The sequence below is a fragment of the Vulpes vulpes genome, chromosome X (assembly GCF_048418805.1).
Source record: "Vulpes vulpes isolate BD-2025 chromosome X, VulVul3, whole genome shotgun sequence".
NCBI classification, from domain to species: Eukaryota; Metazoa; Chordata; class Mammalia; order Carnivora; family Canidae; genus Vulpes; species Vulpes vulpes.
In genome coordinates, this window is record NC_132796.1 from 119,119,579 (window position 1) to 119,139,227 (window position 19,649).

General features: G+C 44.0%; 2 protein-coding genes across 8 annotated transcripts in view; one reads left to right on the top strand and one right to left on the bottom strand.

The window, feature by feature from the left end:
* Positions 1-667: 667 nt before the first annotated feature.
* Positions 668-6,045, bottom strand: CETN2 (centrin 2). Its single transcript, XM_025989075.2, has 5 exons — positions 5,919-6,045; positions 4,845-5,003; positions 4,411-4,539; positions 1,929-2,066; positions 668-1,241 (listed from the first exon to the last, which is right to left on the bottom strand). The coding sequence occupies exons 1-5, from the start codon at positions 6,015-6,017 to the stop codon at positions 1,152-1,154; spliced, it is 615 nt and encodes a 204-aa protein (XP_025844860.1). The 5' UTR covers positions 6,018-6,045; the 3' UTR covers positions 668-1,151.
* A 105-nt stretch (positions 6,046-6,150) lies between these two features.
* Positions 6,151-19,649, top strand: part of NSDHL (NAD(P) dependent 3-beta-hydroxysteroid dehydrogenase NSDHL) — a 33,638-nt gene continuing 20,139 nt past the window's right edge. The window contains exons 1-3 of one of the 7 annotated variants that reach the window (XM_025989068.2): positions 6,151-6,330; positions 14,644-14,684; positions 16,589-16,700. In XM_025989068.2, coding sequence (XP_025844853.1) covers positions 16,629-16,700 — 72 coding nt within the window. In that variant the 5' untranslated portion in view covers positions 6,151-6,330; positions 14,644-14,684; positions 16,589-16,628. Of the gene's footprint in view, positions 6,331-9,129; positions 9,154-14,643; positions 14,749-16,588; positions 16,701-19,649 lie in introns of those variants that run through there. The other 6 variants (XM_025989069.2, XM_025989067.2, XM_072744464.1 and 3 more) reach the window with 6 other exon arrangements.

Sequence of the window (19,649 nt, forward strand, 5' to 3'; positions counted from 1 at the left end):
GGTCATGCCTCTTTACCTGTTCCCCATTTGGGATTACCACTGGAAATACAGGAAACTCAAGTAAAGTTAAATTTCAGATCAACAATGCATAAACAGAAAGTCCAAGTGGGATATACTTGTGCTAAAAAAATTGACCTGAAATTCAAATTGGCTTAGGTGTTCTCTTTACTAGCTAAATCAGGCAACCCTATCCTGGGATTAGGATGCCCCCCAAAAGTTTGAAACCAATTCTCTCCATCTCCCCTTGGCCCCTCTTAGTCCATCCCTACCTGAGCTAGTAAAAGCTTTGTTCTCCACCATCAGCCTCAGGCAGAGACTTTAATTTTGAGACACTGGCCAGAGGTCGGCTACATTCAACCTACTGTCACAGCAACTTGACTTTCCCTGATTTGTTTAAGCACAAATTACCAACAGGCCTCTCAGCCTTATGCTGTGCCCAAACTATTGTTAAGGCAGCATTTAGGTGGAGGTGAAATGGAAACTGCTATTTTTAACCCTGACAAACTCCCAAGGCAAGAAACAATTCAAATCAATAGTAAGGGATAATTTCATCTTCTGTCCATGGGCTGGGAAAGAGTTTGGGATCTCCGGGGCTGCCTTCAACATACTGGTTTAGAAGATTAACTCACAGCCAAGGCTAAAGAACTCATCCATAGAGAACAAAAGCTTAAAATAAGAAAGGCTTTATTTTTTAAGACAAATAGCACAAACACACATCCAAATACAAGTGAGTAAATTCACTGGATTATATAAAAGAGAAAACTGCACTCAGGTGTCAGTTAGAACTAGAAACATCAAGGAACACCCCCTGCTTCTGGTGGCATGAGTACAACATGTGCTTGTCTAAGAAGTCGTTCTGTGGTGGTATACACGTGGAAATGTATGACAATAGTGAGGTGATACAAGAAAGAAATGCAGGTGGGTGAAAGCTTTAAGACCCCTCTGCCACCCTAGTGTGCTCTCGTTTTGCTTCAGGGAATTAAAGCAATCAGCAGGTCACCTTACAAAGAACTGAAATGTCAAAGAAGACTGTCAAATACCTAAAAGATATTCAAGATTGTTACTAAAGTTAAACAGGGAGGTCAGTAGGAGAAAATAGTTTATGTTCTCAGAACCCAGGTTTCACACAACAAGAAAGCAAGAGACTGAGCTCAGTAAAGGCTGGTCTTTTTCATGATGCGTAGGAACTCCTGCTCATTGACTTCTCCATCTCCATCACGATCAGCTTCGTCGATCATTTCCTGCAGGACAATAAGGATTCAGCTTAGATTCATTCATAAACGAAACTCAAATATGACTGGACAATAGTCTTTCTAACGTCACATGAATAGATAGTTGTGGTCCACCCAATGCAAATGTGCACTTTTTGTAACAGCTTGGTTCCCAAAAAGTGATTTGAAAATCAAGCAATGCTTTGTCTCACACACACACACACACACATATCATTGAGAAGGGAACCTGAAGATCACCCTGACCACGGGGATTCCTAAAACTTAAAATAGTAAGTAAAATTGTACAAGTGTTGGGACCCCTGGGGGCTCAGCAGTTGAGCGTCTGCCTTAGGCTCAGGGCCTAATCCCAGGATCTGGGATTGAGTCCCGCATCAGGCTCCTTGCAAGGAGCCTGCTTCTTCCTCTTCCTGTGTCTCTGCCTGCCTCTCTCTCTCTCTCTCTCTCTCTCTCTCTCTCTCCGTGTCTCTCATGAATAAATAAATAAATATTTTAAAAAATTGTACAAGTGTTCATTTTTCTGGGAGCAGGGCCCGTAGGTTTGTCATGCTATCAAAGGGGAAATAAAGTGGTCAACAGAGGGACAAGAGAACACTACGTTTCCTTCAAAGTGGGGCTCACATTGGAGAAAATATAACTCAGAAAAGTCATACAGGGGCTCTGATCAGGAATTGAGTTCCAATCTGATGCTTCACAAACCTGCAGCTCCTCGTCAGTGAGGTTCTCACCCAACTCCTTGGCCACACGTTTTAGATTTTTGAATGATATCTTCCCAGTTTCATCATCATCGAAGAGCTTGAAAGCTTTCAGAATTTCTTCTTTGGTATCTTTCTCAGACTTAACAAGTAAAGAGAAAACACAGGAGCAGTTACTCATGCAGCAGCCACAGTAGCACCTAACCCCTCTACGTGGTCTTGATGATGGCCTTTATGACAGGAGATCAAACATCATCCAGGGTAGAAGAGGACAAACTCAGTGACATTATTATCAACACGGAGGCTAAAAAGGAAATATAAAAAAGTGACTTAAAACATTCTTTCTGTACAAACCAAAGAGAAAAAGGAGTAGAGGGTAGAGTTAAAGCAAGGGGAAATATACTGCTTAAGCTGGTGGAAGAGGGATCCTCTTGGAGGGGGTAGGGAGAAGCAGGGAGGAAAGAGAGGGCATTGAACTTGTTATGAGATCACAGAGAGTTACTGGGATCCCAGGTACTCTGAAAGAGGAAGAGAGGAAATCTCCAAGAACTCAAACTCCAGGAATTCCTGAAAGAAAGCTGAAGATAGAAAGAACCCCTCTGAAACTGAGTGGGGAAATATTAGGAAGACACACCATGAGAGACTCCTAACTCTGGGAAACAAAGAAAGGGTTGAAGAAGAGGTGGAGGGTAGGGAGATGAGGAAACTGGGTGACTGAGGGGTGCACTGAGGAGGGCATGTGATGGGATGAGCACTGGGTGTTATACTATATGTTGGCAAATTGAATTTAAATAAAATATTTAAAAAAAGAACTCTAAGCAGAGCAATTTGGGAACCCACCTTCAATGTGGGATGGCTTTACTAGGTAGTTACAGAACATTAGGCTTCCTGATCTCTTAAATTAATACAGACAAAAAATATAGAGGTATGATTAGATGTTTTCTAAGCTAAAGAATCATCAGAGTAGGCATAGACCTGTGACCTGAGACACACAAGGAGTTACTTTTCCACAGGCCAGTTGAGCACAGACAAGCCACACAGAAGAGGAGCCAAAAAGCCATCAAAAAAGTAATGGCCCAAGGGGAACATAAACATACATCCTGGGTGGGAGGACACTCAGGGGAGTGAGGTGGATTGTTCAAGTGACATATTATAGTCTTTCTTGATCCTCTGGATCCTTTAAAATGGGGACACGTGGGCAGCCCCGGTGGCTCAGTGGTTTAGCGCTGCCTTCAGCCCAGGGCCTGATCCTGGAGACCCAGGATTGAGTCCCGCGTCAGGCTCCCTGCATGGAGCCTGCTTCTCCCTCTGTCTGTGTCTCTGCCTCTCTCTCTCTCTCTCTCTCTCTCTCTCTGTGTGTGTGTGTGTGTGTGTGTCTCATGAATAAATAAATAAAATATTAAAAAAAATAAAATGGGGACAAGTGAGGCACTAGGGAATGGTGACTTCAACCTTGAAAGTGCTGAAAGGATGCAGTGAAACGCCAGGACACCTGCACCCCGATGTTTACAGCAGCAATGTCCACAACAGCCAAACGGTGGAAGGAGCCTCGGTGTCCATCAAAAGATGAATGGATAGACATGATGTGGTCTATGTATACAATGGAATATTACTCAGCCATTAGAAACGACAAATACCCACCATTTGCTTCTCAACATGGATGGAACTGGAGGGTATTATGCTGAGTGAAATAAGTCAATTGGAAAAGGACAAACATTACATGGTCTCATTCACTTGGGGAATATAAAAGTTAACAAAAGGGAATAAAGGGAAAGGAGAGAAAATGAGTGAAAATATCAGTGAGGGTGACAAAACATGAGAGACACCTAATTCTGGGAAATGAACAGGGGTAGTGGAAGGAGAGGTAGGCGGGGGGTTGGGGTGACTGGGTGATGGGCACTGAGGGGTGCACTTGGCGGGATGAGCACTGGGTGTTATACTATATGTTGGCAAATCGAACTCCAAAAAATAAAAATAAAAAAATAAAAAATAAAATCAGAAAAAAAAAGAAAAAAAAATGAAAGTGCTGAAAGGCCAAATTCCCAGTGTAGTGGAAAACACTGCTGTCAGAAGTCACCCGCCCTCAGGCTAGAGCTGCCCAGAATCAGAAACGAGAGAGAAAAGAATTTTGACCTTTAAAGTATAGGCATTTCATCTTGTCAGGCAGTGCAATATTGCTGGTGTTTACAGGTTTTACTGTTTGTGGTTAGCACGTTAACACATCAGTTGGAAAAAAATAATCAGAAAAGAGTGACAGTAGTAGTTCTCTTACTCGAAGGGTAAACTGACTTTTCCTGTGATTCTGTGGCCTTGAAGAGAGCCAGATAGAACCTAAGCATCCTAACTGTCAGTCATAAGTACTGCCCTTTTTCAGCAGAACCCTCCAGTTGGTATTAACCTTTCTTCAGTGAAGACATTTTTATATCTAGATTCAAATTTGCTCACCAATATGGGTGGAAAATAGGCTGATTATCCTAGTAACTTACCATTTTCTGAGTCATCACAGTCAAGAAGTCACTAAAGTTCATTTTTCCTGTCCCTTCCTTATCGATTTCACTTATCATTTTTTTGATCTCTTCTTTTTTGGGTTCAAAGCCCAGTGCCCTCATTGCCACCTACAATGAAAACAGGATCATGTCAATATGCACATCAAAACCTGGCAGGAACAAAAATGACAGTGAGAGCATGAGGCCAGCATCTGACACAATCATGTTAAAATGACTGGGAAACACTATAGTGTTATGCAGATTGATATTTGTGCTCAATTTTATAACACCTGAGGTAAATAAAGACAGGAGAATAGAAAAACAAAAACTTTTTGCAGGGAGAAGAGGGCAAAAGGGGTAGAGCAGTGACAAGGAAAGAAGAGAAAGAAGTAGAGGAAAGGCAAGGCAGTACAGTGGGAATGTAAAGGGCTTGCCTTAAGTTCCTTTACGTCTATGGTCCCAGTTCCATCAGCATCAAAGAGATCAAAAGCTTCCCGGATTTCCTGTTTCTGCTCTTCAGTCAGCTCTGGCTTAGGACTCATCCTTTTTCGTTGGGCAGATGATGCCATGCTTGCCTTCTTAAAGTTAGAGGCCTTTAGGTGTTTTACAAACACAGAAGTACGATATTAAGTGATGCAATCCATATTTTACATAAAATAGTTACAAGTATTTACATAAAATATTTACACCAAGCAATTCCACAGCTTTGCTTAATAGGAGAGATAACAGGGCTTTACTGGAAACAACAATGAATCTTTCCGTGCACCGCTATCCCTTTCTTTTTTCCTATTCTTTGTAGGAGCAAGGAGATCCCGTGTTCCTTTGCACATCTCTTATTGAAAATCATTCCCAAAGAGATCCAGCCAGGGAGCTGACTGTGGGTAACTGTACAGATGATCGGCTGTCCTTGAATTTGGCGATCCTAATTCGAGAAAAGCCCTTACAACATTGGCTCGCAGTATTCCTCCTCTCTGTACTCCAACTTTGTGATTACTTCTACATTTGGCCCAATATTACTACTTTGCTAAGGTGTATAATAAAATTCCATCCACTCGGCAGGTCTGTGCCTACTTTAATTAGATCAAAACGTCTCCCGAAAGATCCCTGTATTTATTCAGAATGCACGTTATCAAACATAATAAACCTCCTCCCAGGTCTGTGGGTAAACTTTGGTAGCACGAAGCCACCAGGAGGTCAGGGTCTGAGAGGTCAGGGCCTGCGGGTAACCCGAGTATTCTTTGACCAGGGGCAGTCACGCTGGGGCTGGCAGGGGAAGGCCACGCGCGCCCGAGGGATGGGTGAGCGCAGACTGAACGAAGTGGAGGCGGCGCAGGACCGCAGGCCCAGGTGGCGGCCGACGTCTCTACCCTACCCTTCCGGGAACGAGCCGAGAGGAAGTAGGGCCACTCCGAAGCCGAGAGCGGCGCGGGAGCGACGGCAGGGCCACACGAAGCCTGAGAAGCGCTCAGCCCCTGGCCGCGGGGCACCAAAAGGCGGCCCCCACTCACCATTGCCGATGGACTCCGCGGCCCGTTGTTACGGCAACCGACGTACACACTGACTCGGCGCCGTTCCCACCGCCCCGCGCGCGCGGCTCCGCTCCCCATTGGCAGCCCGCTCGCCGCCGCTGCTCCCCATTGGCGGGGAGTCGTGGTGGGTGGGGCTAAGCGGACAAAGGCCAGGCCCTGGGCAAGGGGGCTGTGCTTTCACAGCCGAGGCCTGGCCTCATTGGACAGGATCACATTATGAGCGCCGATTGGCTGAGCCGGCGCCGAGCTGAGCCAATCCCCTTGGCGGAGGCATCTCGGCCGATCCTCGGCTCATGCGGGTGGGGAGAAAAGGGTGACCGCCCGCGGCCCGAGACCTTTGGGTGCAAGCTGGGGGCGCGCTGAGGCTGGCCGGGGGGTCGCCTACGGACGGGTAAGGGTCACGACCTCACCCTCGGAGGCTGCCTTCTCTCCGCTACTGGGTGGGAGGGTAGGGGGCTGGGTGGGGCCTTCCGGTTGGGGGCTTTCTGGTCTGGCTTAAGACTGAATTTGGAAAGAGGGGCCAGAGAAGACCGTGACCTTGAGGGTCAGAGCAGAGACTGTGCTCAATGGACAGCAGAGCCAGAGAAGGGAATGGGAGTGTCGAGGAGGTGTGGACAGCTGCGACTTAGAAACCGAATCCAGCTGAGGCTCTCCCTTTGAGGGGCAGTTTTTAGGGAGTGAAACAGATACGACTGAGCATGAGGGGACAGGTCATCAAAATGTCCTTTTTGACACCCACTCGGGCGGAGACACTGAGCAAAGTCACACAAGAGTTTTGAAAGTGTGAGGGGTGCCTGGAGACTGTTCTTTTATAAAACTCTGTTAGATTTCTTTTGTTTTCTTTAATCATGATAAGTGCAGTCTTTATTCCCCATCACCAATGTGACCGTATGGTCACCATCAGTGCGTTCTCTGTAGTTAAGAGTCTGTTTCTTGGTCGGCCTCTCTTCACCCCCCCATGTTCATTTATTTTGTTTCTTAAATTCTGCATATGAATGAAATCCTATGGTATTTGTCTTTCTCTGACATTTCACTTGCCATAATATTCTCTAGCCCCATCCATGTCAATGCATTAAATGGCAAGGTTTCATTTTTTATGGCTGGATGGTATTCCCCACACACGCACACACATACACACACACCACATCTCCTTTATCCACTCATCTGTTGATGGACACTTGGGCTGCTCGCGCATCTTAGCTATCATGAACAATGCTGCTACAAACATCGGTGTGCATGTATCCCTTTGAATTTGTATTTGTGTTCTTTGAGTAAATACCCAGTAGTGCAATTACTGGATCATGAGAGTAGTTCTATTTTCAATTTTTTGACGAACCTCCATACTGTTTTACGCAGTGGCTGCACAGGTTGCATTCGCACCAACACCTTTCTCCACAGCCTTGCCAGCACCTGCTGTTTTTTGTGTTGTTGATTTTCGCCGTTCTGGCAGCTGAGGGGATGTCTCATTGTAGTTTTTATTTGCATTTCCTAGTGATGAGTGATGTTGAGCATCTTTTCATGTATCTGTTGGCCATCTGAATGTCTCCTTTGAAGAAATATATGTTTACGTCTTCAGCCAACTTTTTAATTAGTTTATTTGTTTTGCGGTGCTTACGTAGTATTAGTTCTTTATATATTTGTGGATACTAACCCTTCATCAGATACGTCATTTGCAAATATCTTCTCCCATTCTGTAGATTTCCTTTTAGTTTTGTTGATTGTTTCCTTTGCTCTTTGTTGGTTGTTTCTAGAAACTTGGTGTTTTGATGTAGTCTCGATAGTTTATTTTTGCTTTTGTTTCCCTTGCTTCAGGAGACATGTAGAAAAATGTTGCTATAGCTGAAGTCAGAAATATTACTGTTGGTGCTCTCTTCAAGGATTTTTGGGGTTTCAGGTTGCACATTTAGGTCTTTAATCCAAATTTTGAGTTTATTTTTCTACATAGTGTAAGAAGTGTGGTCCAGTTTCAATCTTTTGCATGAGGCTGTCCAGCTTTCCCAGTAACATTTGTTGAAGAGACTTTTTCCCATTGAATATTTTTTCCTGCTTTCTCGAAGATCCACATAGTTGTGGGTTTATTTCTGGGTTTTCTATTCTATGGATCTCTGTGTCTATTTTTATGTAAGTACCATACTGTTTTAATTACTACTGCTTTGTAATATAACTTGAAATCTGAGATTGTGATACCTCCAATTTTGTTTTTCTTTTTCAAGATTACTGTGGCTATTCGAGGTCTTTCATGGTTCCATAAAAATTTTAGGGTTGTTTGTTCTAGCTCTGTGAAAAATGCCTTTGGTATTTTGATAGGGATTGCATTAAATGTGTAGATTGCTTTTGGGTAGTATGGACATTTTAACAATATTTGTTCCTCCTACCCACAAGAATGGAATGTCTTTCCAGTCTTTGCATCATCTTGAATTTCTTTCATCACTGTTTAATACTTTTTTTTTTTTTTTTTGTTTAATACTTTTTAGAATACAGCTCTTTCACCTTTTTGGCTAAGTATATTCCTAGATATTGTATTGTTTTGGTGCAGTTGTAGATAGGATTGTTTTATTAATTTCACTTTCTGCTGCTTCATTATTAGTGTGTAGGAATGCAGCAGATAGTTTTGTACATTAATATTGTATCCTGCGACTTTACTAATTTATCAGGTTTTTTTGTGGAGTCTTTAGGGTTTTCTATATACAGTATCCTGTCATCTGCAAATAGTGAGAATTTTACTTCTTTACCAGTTTGGATGCCTATTATTTATATATGTTATCTAATTGCTGTGGCTAGGATTTCTAGTAGTATCTTGAATAAAGTGGTGAGACTGGACATCCTTGTCTTCTTGCTCCTGACCTTAGGGGAAAAGCTCTCTGTTTCTCCCTATTTAGTGTGATGTTAGCTGTGGGCTTTCCATACAAGGCCCTTATTACATTGAGATATGTTCTCTCAAGACATACTTTGTTGAGGGTTTTTATCATGAACGGGTGTTGTACTTTGTCAAATGCTTTTTCTTCATCTATTGAGATAATCATATGGTTTTTATCCTTTCTCTTATTTTTTTTAAGATTTTATTGATTTATTCATGAAAGACAGAGAGAAAGGCAGAGACACAGGCAGAGGGAGAAGCAGGCTCCCTGCAGGGAGGCTGATGCGGGACTCGATCCCAGGACCCCGGGATCACGACCTGAGCCAAAGGCAGATGCTCCACCACTGAGCCACCCAGGTGCCCCTATCCTTTCTCTTACTGATGTGTTATATCATATTCATTGACCTACAAATATGGAACCACTCTTGCATCCCAGGAATAAATCCCACTTGATCGTGGTGTATTTTTTTTTAACGTATTGTTCGATTCCGTTTGCTAAGGTTTTGTTGAGGATTTTTTGCATCTATATTTGTAAGAGATGTTGGCCTGTGGTTCTCTTTCTCTGGTGTCATCTGGTTTTGGTATCAGGGTAATACTGACTTCATAGGATGAATTTGGGGTTTTCCTTCCTCTTGTATTTTTTGGAATAACTTGAGAAGAATAGGTAGCATTTGCCAGTGAAGCTGTCGGGTCCTGGACTTTAGTTTGTTGGGAGTTTTTTTTTATTACTGATCCAATTTCATTGCTGGTGATTGGTCTGTTCCAATTTTCTAATTCTCCCTGCTTTAGTTTTGGTAGGTTATATGCTTCTAGGAATTTATCCATTTCTTCTGACTTGTCCAGTTTGTTGGCATATAGGTTGTCATAATATTCTGTTACAGTTGTTGGTATTTCTCTGGCGTTGGTTGTTATTTCTCTTTCGTTAGTTGTTTTGCTTATTTGGGGTCTCTCTCTCTCTCTCTCTCTCTCTCTCTCTTTTTGATGAGTCTTGCCAGAGGTTTATCAGTTTTGTCAATTTTTTTTTTCGAAGAACCAGCTAGTGGTTTCATGTATGCTTGGCTGAGAAAGGCCTGAACTATATTAGCGTCCATTAAGTGAAAGTGTTCGCTGACCTTCTGCCCTTTATCTAACCCTAACCCTTCCTCTTACAGCATGAACCAGGTCCACAACCACTCAGTCATATTTGGCTCTTTCCTGTCCCTCCCATTACCCACCCTCCAAGTTCCCACAATTCTCCCACTCAGGTACCATTCCTTTTCTCTTGGCCACCTCTGCTGCTCCTCTTCCAGCTCAGGCCTTTGTCGGCAGCCCCCCAACTACCTACGGGCCAGAGTTCTTCTGTGGTCTGCCAGGCCTGGCAGGACGAGGCCCCTCCTTTCCCCAGGCTCCGCCAGCTGGGAGACAAGGCTCCTTGCTGGGCCTCAAGCCCTCCAGCACACTCCAACCTTGGAATGTTTGCTCCAGCCGCCCCCTCTGCCTGCTTGCTCCTCTCCTCTCCTCTCCCTCCCCTAGGTCTTCACTCTGCTGTCACCTTATCTGAACCACCCTAAGCACCCGATTCAGCACCATAGCCCCCAGCATGCTGGAGTCCTGTAGCTTGTTCTGCTGTTTTCCCGTGGTACTTTTATTTTCTTGTTGCTCATCCACTAGCAGGTAACCTCTATGAAGGCAGGCATCTTCGTTTTGTTCAGTGCTGGGCCTCCAGTACCTGGAACGGTGAGGGGCATGTAGTAGGTGCTCAGTAAGGCTTCATGGAATGACTGCTGAACAATCTCCCTGTGCCTGCCTCTCACCTGTCTAGTCTACCCGCTTCACCAGGTTGATCTTGCTGGTGAACAGCTCTGGTCAGGTCACCCTGCCCTGCCCTTAAACCTTCAGAGGCTTCCTGTGACCCCTCAATAAAGTCCAGACTCAGCCTGGCACCTGAGCCTCCTGTGCAGTTTTGTGTCTGCTGGTCTCTACGCATCGTGTCTCTCCACAGCCTGTTTCCCAGTCAGTGTGTGGGGTGGCAGCCTGGCAGAGTGGAAGGAACAACCGCAAGTCCAGCCTTGGCTGTATAACATCTGCAGGACTGTCAGCAAGTCAGTTGACCTCTCTGAGCCTGAGTTTCTCCTTTGTTGAGTGAGACCTCACTGGGTGCTTTGGGGAGCTTGATGGTCTCTTATGCTTAGATGTGAAGGGACCTGACCTTTAGCAGCTTTCCAAGCAGTATGATTTCTCTTCTCCAATGTGTTCTTTCCCCTGCCCGGCATGCCCAAAGACTCAGACTTGGGTAACATCCTTCCTCCACGCCGCAGCCAGAGTGATGCTTCTGCTCTTAACACTCACTCTGCTTACAGCTTCCTGGGGCTCCCCCATCTCCTCTTAGTGTAACCCCTTAACCTGACACACAGTCCCTTCACATTCTTCTCTCTGCTCCCCATCTCACTCCACACTCGTTGTGACACAAGTTGTCACAGTTGCCAGAACGTGCTGCCTCTGTGTCATCCCCATGTCCTTCCCATCCCTGGCCGTGGAATGTCTTTTAGGATACCCAACCGCTGTGTTTGACCCACTCCTCCCTGGCCTCGAGAACTTGGCTCAGGGATCACCTCGGGCCAGCCTCCCTGCTCTGGGTTTACCTTCATCAGGGCTCAGAAACGCTGCCACAGTTCTCCGCTAAGTCTGTCTCCCATGGGTTGTGGTGGGCTCCCGCGAGGGTGGCACTGTGTCCTGTGCATTTTCAGCTTGGCAATGGCCAGCATTTGGTGAGTGAGTAACACTCAAGGACTCCTTTACAGGTTGCAGCTTCCCTTTTGCCTTTGGGGCTTGTTTGAGGAACTCAACAAGGAGAAGGAAGATATTCCAGGTGGAGGGAACAGCACAAGCTAAAACTTGCAGGCCTGCTGATGGTTTTCTCAGGGGCCACCATGAACTCAAAGCCAGAGCCTTTCTGTATCCTAAAAATAGACAAGCATAGAGGCGAATGCCTAACAGAAACAACCAGATACCTTTTGCCTTGATTCCTGTTTGCCATTTTCTTGTGCACGCAGGCGTTGTCCATCCACTGACTAGAGTGATGAGCTTGTGGTTAGCCATATCTTAGTTTCTAGCACGGACTCCATGGAAGACAACAGGCAGGGCCCCAACTACCCCTGTGTACCCTAACACAACCCTTCTGAATTGCTCTGCATTTCATCTTTAGAAAGAAGCTGATCTCCCATGTTTTCAAAGGAGGAAACGCTTGTCTTTCTATCCGGTTTGAAGCGGACAGACTGTCCCTTCCTTCTGACTCCAGGACTCAGTTTTTGGGGACTTGCCCCAGCAGGAAGCAGGAGATTGGGCTCATTTGGTCTCTTCCTAGATTTTTTTTTCTTAGTTTAATGCTTTGTCCCTGTGTGTACGGAAGGCATACATGGTTTTTAATAGATTCAAAGACGTAACTTTGTAAAGGACAAAGACTTGAGGCTTCTGGTATGTGAACCTTAACAATCTCAGCCCCCTGAGTGTTGCTCTTTGGAGTCTTCCCATTCAGAGCTATTCTGAATTCTTTTAAGATTTTATTTATTTATTCATGAGAGATACAGAGAGAGAGGCAGAGAGAGAGAAGCAGGCTCCATGCAGGGAGCCTGATGTGGGACTCAATCCCGGGTCTCCAGGATCATACCTTGGGCCGAAGGCAGGCGCCAAACCACTGAGCTACCCAGGCGTCCCTGAACCCATTTTCAAGAGGACAGTGGGTGGCATCAAGTACATTTCACGTTGTTGTGCAATCATCACCACCATCCATCTCCAGAACTCTTTATCTTGTAGAACTGAGACTATACCTACCAAACACTAACTCCCCAAATGCCCCCTCCTCCCAGCCCCTGGCACCCACCATTCTACTTTCTAGGTGTATGATTATGGCTACTATAAATACCTTATATAAGTAGAACCATATGGTATTTGTCCTTTTGTGAGTAGCTGATTTCATCTAGCATACTGTCTTCAAGGTTCATCTATGTCGTAGTGTGTCAATTTCCTGCCTTTTTTCATTTTTTTATTGTGATAAGAGCACTGCACTTGAGATCTACCCTCTTAACAAATGTTCGAATGTGCAATATATTATTGTTGACTATAGGCACAGAGTTGTGCAACAGATCTCTAGAGCTTACTTACCTTGCTAAACTAAAACTTTATGCCCATCCATCAGTAACTCCACACTGCCCCCCTTCCCCAACCCCTGGCAACCACCATTCTCCTCTTTGAATTTTGAATTTGACTATTTTTGACACCTCATATAAGTATAACATATACTAATTCTTTCTATGACTGGCTTCTTTCACTTAACATAATGTCTTCAAAGTTCATCCATGCTGTTGCATATTCTAGAATTTCCTTCCTTTTTAAGCCTGAATAGTATTCCATTGTATGGTTACACCACATTTTCTTTATCCATTTACCTGTCAATGAATTTTTAGGTTGTTTCCATCTTGGCTGTTGTGAATAGTGCTGTAATGAGCATAGGAAGGCTAATGTCTATCTCTTCAAGATCCTGGTTTCAATTCTTTGGATATATATACCCAGGAGTAGAATTACTATATCATATGGTAGTTCTATTTTTAATTTATTCATGAGAGACACACAGAGAGAGGCAGAGACATAGAGGGAGACAGCAGACTCCCCACTGAACAGGGAGCTTGATGCAGGACTCAATCCCAGGACCCCGAGATCCCAGGACCAGGACCTCAGCTGAAGGCAGATGCTCAACCCCTGAGCCACCCAGGCCCTCTTTGAGAATCTTTTATACCATATTCCATGGGAGCTGTACCATTTTGCATTCCTTCCAACAGTGGGCAAGTCTTCTAATTTCTCCACATCCTCACCCACACTTACCTTTTGACTTTTTGATAACAGCCATCTTGACAGGAATGAGGTGATATATCATTATGGCTTTGATTTGCCTTTCCCTAATGATTAGTGACACTGAGTATTTTTTCCTTTACCTGTTGATCATTTATATATCTTCTTTAGAGAGATGTCTATTCAAGTACTTAGCCCATTTTTTAAACCCTTACTAGATATGTGGTTTGCAGATGTTTTCTCCCATTCCACAGTTGCCAGAATTTCCTTCCTTTTTAAGGCAGAATAATATTGCATTTTGTTTATTCGTCCATTGATGGACACTTGGGTTACTTCTGCCTTTTGGCTATTGTAAATAGTGGTGCCAATGAACAAGTGTGTACAAATATATGTTCAAATTCCTGCTCTCAATTTCTTGGACTATATACCCAGACGTGGAATTCCGTGATCCTATGGTAATTCTATGTTTCATTCTTTGAGGAACCACATGCTGTCTCCCCTAGCTGTTGCACCATCTCACAGTCCCAGCAGTGGTGCTCAAGGGTTCCAGTTTCTCCACAGCCTCGTCAGCACCTGTCATTTTCTGTTTTCTGGGTTTTTGTTTTGTTTTGTTTTTGATAATAGCCGTTCTAAAGGGTGTGAGGTAGAACCTCACTTGGGTTCGATTTGCATTTCCCTAATCATTAGTGATATTGAGCATCTTTTTGTCTGCTCATTGGCCATCTGTAAAGTATATCTTTTTTTGAAGAAATGTCTACAATCAGAGCTATTCTTGGTGTTCATTTTTATCTGAGGGAATATCATATGGCAGATTTAGGCTCAGGGGGTTACCAGGGGAATCCGACACATTGCCTGAACTAGTCTTGGTTACCCTGGTCCCTAAAGACAACTAAAGTATCACCAACATTCTGAACTGGCTCATAGTATATATACAGGCTTTAAAATAATTTGTATATAAAAAAATAAAATAATTTGTATATAATTTGAGACAAAGTAGATTTGATTTTGTTTTTGTTTCCACAGGAGGCTGGTTTGCTGAGGATTCGGTGAGCACTGTTTGAACGGTATGGATAATGGGAGCAAAATGCGTTTCTTCTTTCACCTCTTGGATCTTCCCCTAGAGATCAAGTAGGGGAATAAGCTTAAAGGCTTCTTGCTTTTCTAGTAGTACAGGGGCTGTGGGATTGGCAACTATGCTGTTAGGATTTTAGAAGTGCAAAGAATATTCATTTTGATTTCCTGTGGCTGCTGTAACAAACGACCACGAACTTAGTGGCTTAAAACAGCAGAAATTTCCTCTCTCCCAGTTCTGGAGGCCAGAAGTCTGAACTGAGGGTGTCTGTAGGGCCATGCTCCCTCTGCAGGCTCTAAGAGGGCCTTCCTTGCCTCTCCCAGCTCCTGGTGGCTCCAGGTGTTCATTGACTCATGGCTACATCACTCCCAATGCCATCTAACCTCTCGTTTTCTCATGCTTCTTCAAGTATCTGGGAAATAGAGTTAGAAGCCAGCAGTGGGTGTTTGTGAGGGTAGCACTGCCAAAATATAATCAACCCATTCTCCCCCGTGAAACTCCCGCATCTTAATTGGGTGTCTGTGTGATAGAGAGCAGAAGGTGATCTGCATGTTCATGTACTCCTGAGTCCAGTGGATATGAGTGTCTGCTTTGGACCAGGCCCTGTGCTTCACGCCAAAATACAGTGGTAAGCAAAACAGGCAGAGCTCTGAGAGTTGTTTGCAAGTGCCCAAAAGTGCCCAAATCCTCCTTCCCCATCTGATATACATTAAGCCAAATGGGTTAAAGCTTACCAGTCATACCTGTTTAGAGTGAGCAAGTGACAGGGCCCCTTGCCAACATAAAGAGGATTATGAGATGGAGGGAGGGATGGGATAGGCCTAGAAGTACAAGTCAACTTTGCTTATTCATAATATGCATCTGAAAAGGTCCATGAAAAGTGAAGTTTTGGAATACATTTTCCTGATAACTTCCATTATGATCATTCTCTGAATGTAGCTTTTTGCAAGCAGTTACACTGTTTTCTTTGTCCCAGATTTCACCATCTCCAGATATTAGGAGATCCATGACTTAAGTACGTAGACCACTATGAAGAAAACAGTTTTAAGACCAAGTATGTCTAACCCAGACTTGAACGCTGCTTTTTGTTTGTGAGTCAGTATTATGGGTGAGTGAAGAGAGGAGCATATCCTAAGGGCCATTACAAAAGCTTCTCTTATAAACTGCTCTTCAGTTCAGCGTTGTGGGTCTGTGTCAGCTGATAGGCTTCACTGTCTCCCAGTTGTGAAGTGCACGGTCACCACACTACCAAGAGCACCTGCTGAGGGTTTCTGATGGCCCCAGACACCAAATTCTTGCACATGTAGTTACGGTGGCTTTAATTTCACCAAGAAGAGCTCTGTCTCCTATTACACCCTTCCACTCCCAGCACCCCCTGCCCTAGTATTGTCGGGATTAGCACTTAGTCCACTTTAGTCATGGGGACACTCAGCTGCAAGAGAGACAGGACCTGAACAGATTTACCTAGTTTGCAGTGGGACTGGCACCAGAATCCAGGACTCCATAGGTGTGTCCATTTTCCCATTGCACCTCCACGATGTGATGATGATCAACACAACAGAAAGAACACAATTAGAGCATGCAAGTGCCATGGAAAAAGCTACAGTGCCACAGGTTTTTCTTTTGTGGTAAACGATGAATGAGGTCATTTGATTCGCTTCCCACTCTGCCTCTAATCCAAGTGTGAAGTGAGTTCTGGGCCCAGTTACACCCTTGCATCAGAGAGAAGCGTGTCACAGGAGCGTTAAGTGGAGGGCTTCATTTAACAGCTACAGCTATGGTTCAGCTCTTTGTCAGAACTCAACGGGAATGGCAACCACACAAAAACATGAAAACCTAAAAGATATTTCAGTTTATATAACATAAATGTCTCTCTCTAAATATGTCTTTCTGAAGAGAAGCCTTCATTGCAAACATAACCATATTTGGAGCTGAAATGGAACAAACCTTTGGTGAGCCAATGAGAGACCAGGTCACACGGACACATTTGACAGAAGGCCTTCCAAATGTGAGTACTGACACAAAGAAGGTCAACCAAAACCAGATAACGGGAAAGTCAAGTGCATCTACACCAGCAAACCATTGATACTAGCTGTGGTCAAAAATTGTATTTGGCACATTTATTACATCAGTTGACGTTGACTTTTTATATAAGACACATATATTTATTTAAGCTATCAGTTACTTGTTGTTGTGTGGCAATATCAGAGCATAATGGTTTACAACAACATCCATTTCTTTGGTCATGATTCTGTGATTCGGGCTGGGCCCAGCTTGGGGGTCCTTGGATGATCTCCCCTGCCCCACACACCTGCAGTCATGGGGACTCCCTGAGGTGTGTGTTCCACACAGCCTCACTCACATGCCTGGCAGTAACTGCTGGCTGTCAGCTAGGTGCCTCGTTTTGCCTTCATGTGGCCTCCAGGACACTAAGCTAGGCTTAGCAGAAGGCTTCCCCAGTAATCATAATGGCAGTAGCCAGGATTCCTAAGATCTAGTGTTGCAAGTGTCAGAAAGGACTTTTCAGAAATCATCGGGCCCCCTGGAGGTTCTTTGTGGACATCTGTGGATGTTGGGCTTGATTCTTTGAGTCACATTTAATGAATGCTAACAGTGCAGAAATGAAATCACACCAAGGTCAAGTGTATTTATAGGGAATGTTAATAAATTAAAGATGCCCAGGAGGTTCCCTGGGCCACCAGATCACCCTGGTCTTGGTGCGTTATTCAGAGTAAAGCCTCCTCTGTGCTTCTGTAGTTGAACATTTATGTGACAGTCTAGTTGCCCCCCAGAAAATGTAAATTTCAATGATTGTATCAGTGGAGTTCTTTCTCATCAACTGACTTCAGAAGTTATAAATTTTTCTTAAATATTTTGTTTATTTATGAGACACAGAGAGAGAATGGCAGAGACATAGGCAGAGGGAGAACCAGGCTCCCCATGGGGAGTTTGATGCAGGACTCGATCCCAGGACCCCAGGATCATACCCTGTGCTGAAAGCAGGTGCTTATAGTTTATAACTAAACTATAAATTTAGTTATAAATTTAAACTACTAAAATATAAACATTTTTTAAAATTTTTTTATTTATTTATGATAGTCACAGAGAGAGAGAGAGAGAGAGAGAGGCAGAGACACAGGCTGAAGGAGAAGCAGGCTCCATGCACCGGGAGCCCGATGTGGGACTCGATCCGGTGTCTCCAGGATCGCGCCCTGGGCCAAAGGCATGCGCTGAACTGCTGCGCCACCCAGGGATCCCTAAACTACTAAAATATAAACAACACTTTCATCTTATCTCATAATATGTTCTGTGTAAGACTTCTCTGAAAAGAGGCCCGCTGCTAGCGACAAAGAAAAACAGATCAGGTTAAAAGAAGCCCAGGTCTAGCCCAGCTAGACCCTTCTCTTAGCTCAAGATCATATTGCAATTAAAGTCATTTGGATGGCTTTCTTTTCTATTCTTAAAACTCTCCAAGATGCTGATTTTATAACTCCCCTCAGTAACCCATTCTTGAGTCTCACCACCTGTTTTCAGTTTGGAGTTTTATTTTTACTTGTTAGTACATATTCCTTCTTGTCCGCTGTGCCCACTTCCTCTGCATCATCTTTCAGGGCCACAAAAAGCAAGTAGTTATTTCACATGATCTCTAACCATATAGTGTTACAGGTGTGATAAAAGACACTGTCCCATCACATACCTGACTTCTCTGGGGCAAATGCCAGTTAAGTTCTCATCATTAAAAAACTCTGTGTAATAGCCATTGGCCTGCTTGTTCCAAGCAATATTGGTACCACATTTCAGTATAATAAAATCCACACCACTCTGTCAAAGAGAAGATTTAAGGATTGCCGGCTTTTGGGTGCCTGGGTGGCTTGTTAATTAAGCATCCAACCCTTGATTTCGGCTCAGGTCAGGATCTCAGGGTCCTGGGATCAAGCCCCGACTTGGGCTCTGCTTTCAGTGAGGACTCTGCTTGGGGATTCTCTTTCTCCCTCCCCCCTATCCTCTGGCCCTATGCTTGCACACAGGCACTCCTTGTCTCTCAAATAAATAAATCTTAAAAGGATTTCCCACATTTAAAATCATGAAATGAAATTGCACTGGACATACTAGAAAGATTATATGATTTTTTTTTTAAATTAGACTACCAAACTTTGAAACAACTGTAACTAGAGATGCCAGATAACATAAACAAGAGAATCTGAAATCCTTTGGGATACTATCTAAACATGTCTAGTCTGAACCTCTGGATTCAGGCAAACTTTTACCAAACCATGAAAAATCAATCTGGGGAGCAGAAAGGCTTAGAGCTCTTTTTAAAAACTGCATTTGTGGATGGCTGGGTGGCTTAGTGGTTGAGCCTTTGGCTCAGGGCGTGATCCCGAGGTCCCAGGATCAAGTCCCTCACTGGGCTCCCTGAATGGAGTCTGCTTCTCCCTCTGCCTATGTCTGTGTCTCTCATGAATAATAATAATAATAAAAACCTATTTGCCTGTACAGCTGACTTGGGGGAAAGGAGAAGGGCTAGACCAAACAAAGATCAAATGGAATTTGCAGATTTAATTTGCCTCTGTCCTGGGAAATTTCAGTCAAGGTGCAAATCATTTAGCATGGTTTGATTACATGTATATGGGAGTAATCAAAATAAAACCTAGACAGAAATGGGTTGAAGAGATTATTTGGTGGGGGAAGTAGAATGGTGAGCCTCATTATGTCAGTAGATTATGCATGCCTGAACAAATGATGCCAAAGCTCCAGAGCCATCTCCAGTGGCCTGGCAGACTCCAGTAAAAATGCCAGTCTAGTAGGGACACCGGGTTGGAAGGGGTGAATCTGTAGAAGGGGCCCTGGCACCTCCTGATCTCCTGCATATCTCAATTGTATAGATATTTAAGGAATAAATAGGAGGATTGCTGGTTTCTTTTCTAATCAGGAACAGAATTTCTCTAACATCTTT

Coding starts and splice junctions, on each gene's coding strand:
- CETN2 (XM_025989075.2), bottom strand. CDS start 6,017: ATGGGGAGCGGAGCCGCGCGCGCGGGGCGGTGGGAACGGCGCCGAGTC. Junction 4,540..4,844: donor TAGACGTAAAGGAACTTAAG/GCAAGCCCTTTA, acceptor TTTTCATTGTAG/GTGGCAATGAGGGCACTGGG. Junction 2,067..4,410: donor CTGTGATGACTCAGAAAATG/GTAAGTTACTAG, acceptor TTACTTGTTAAG/TCTGAGAAAGATACCAAAGA.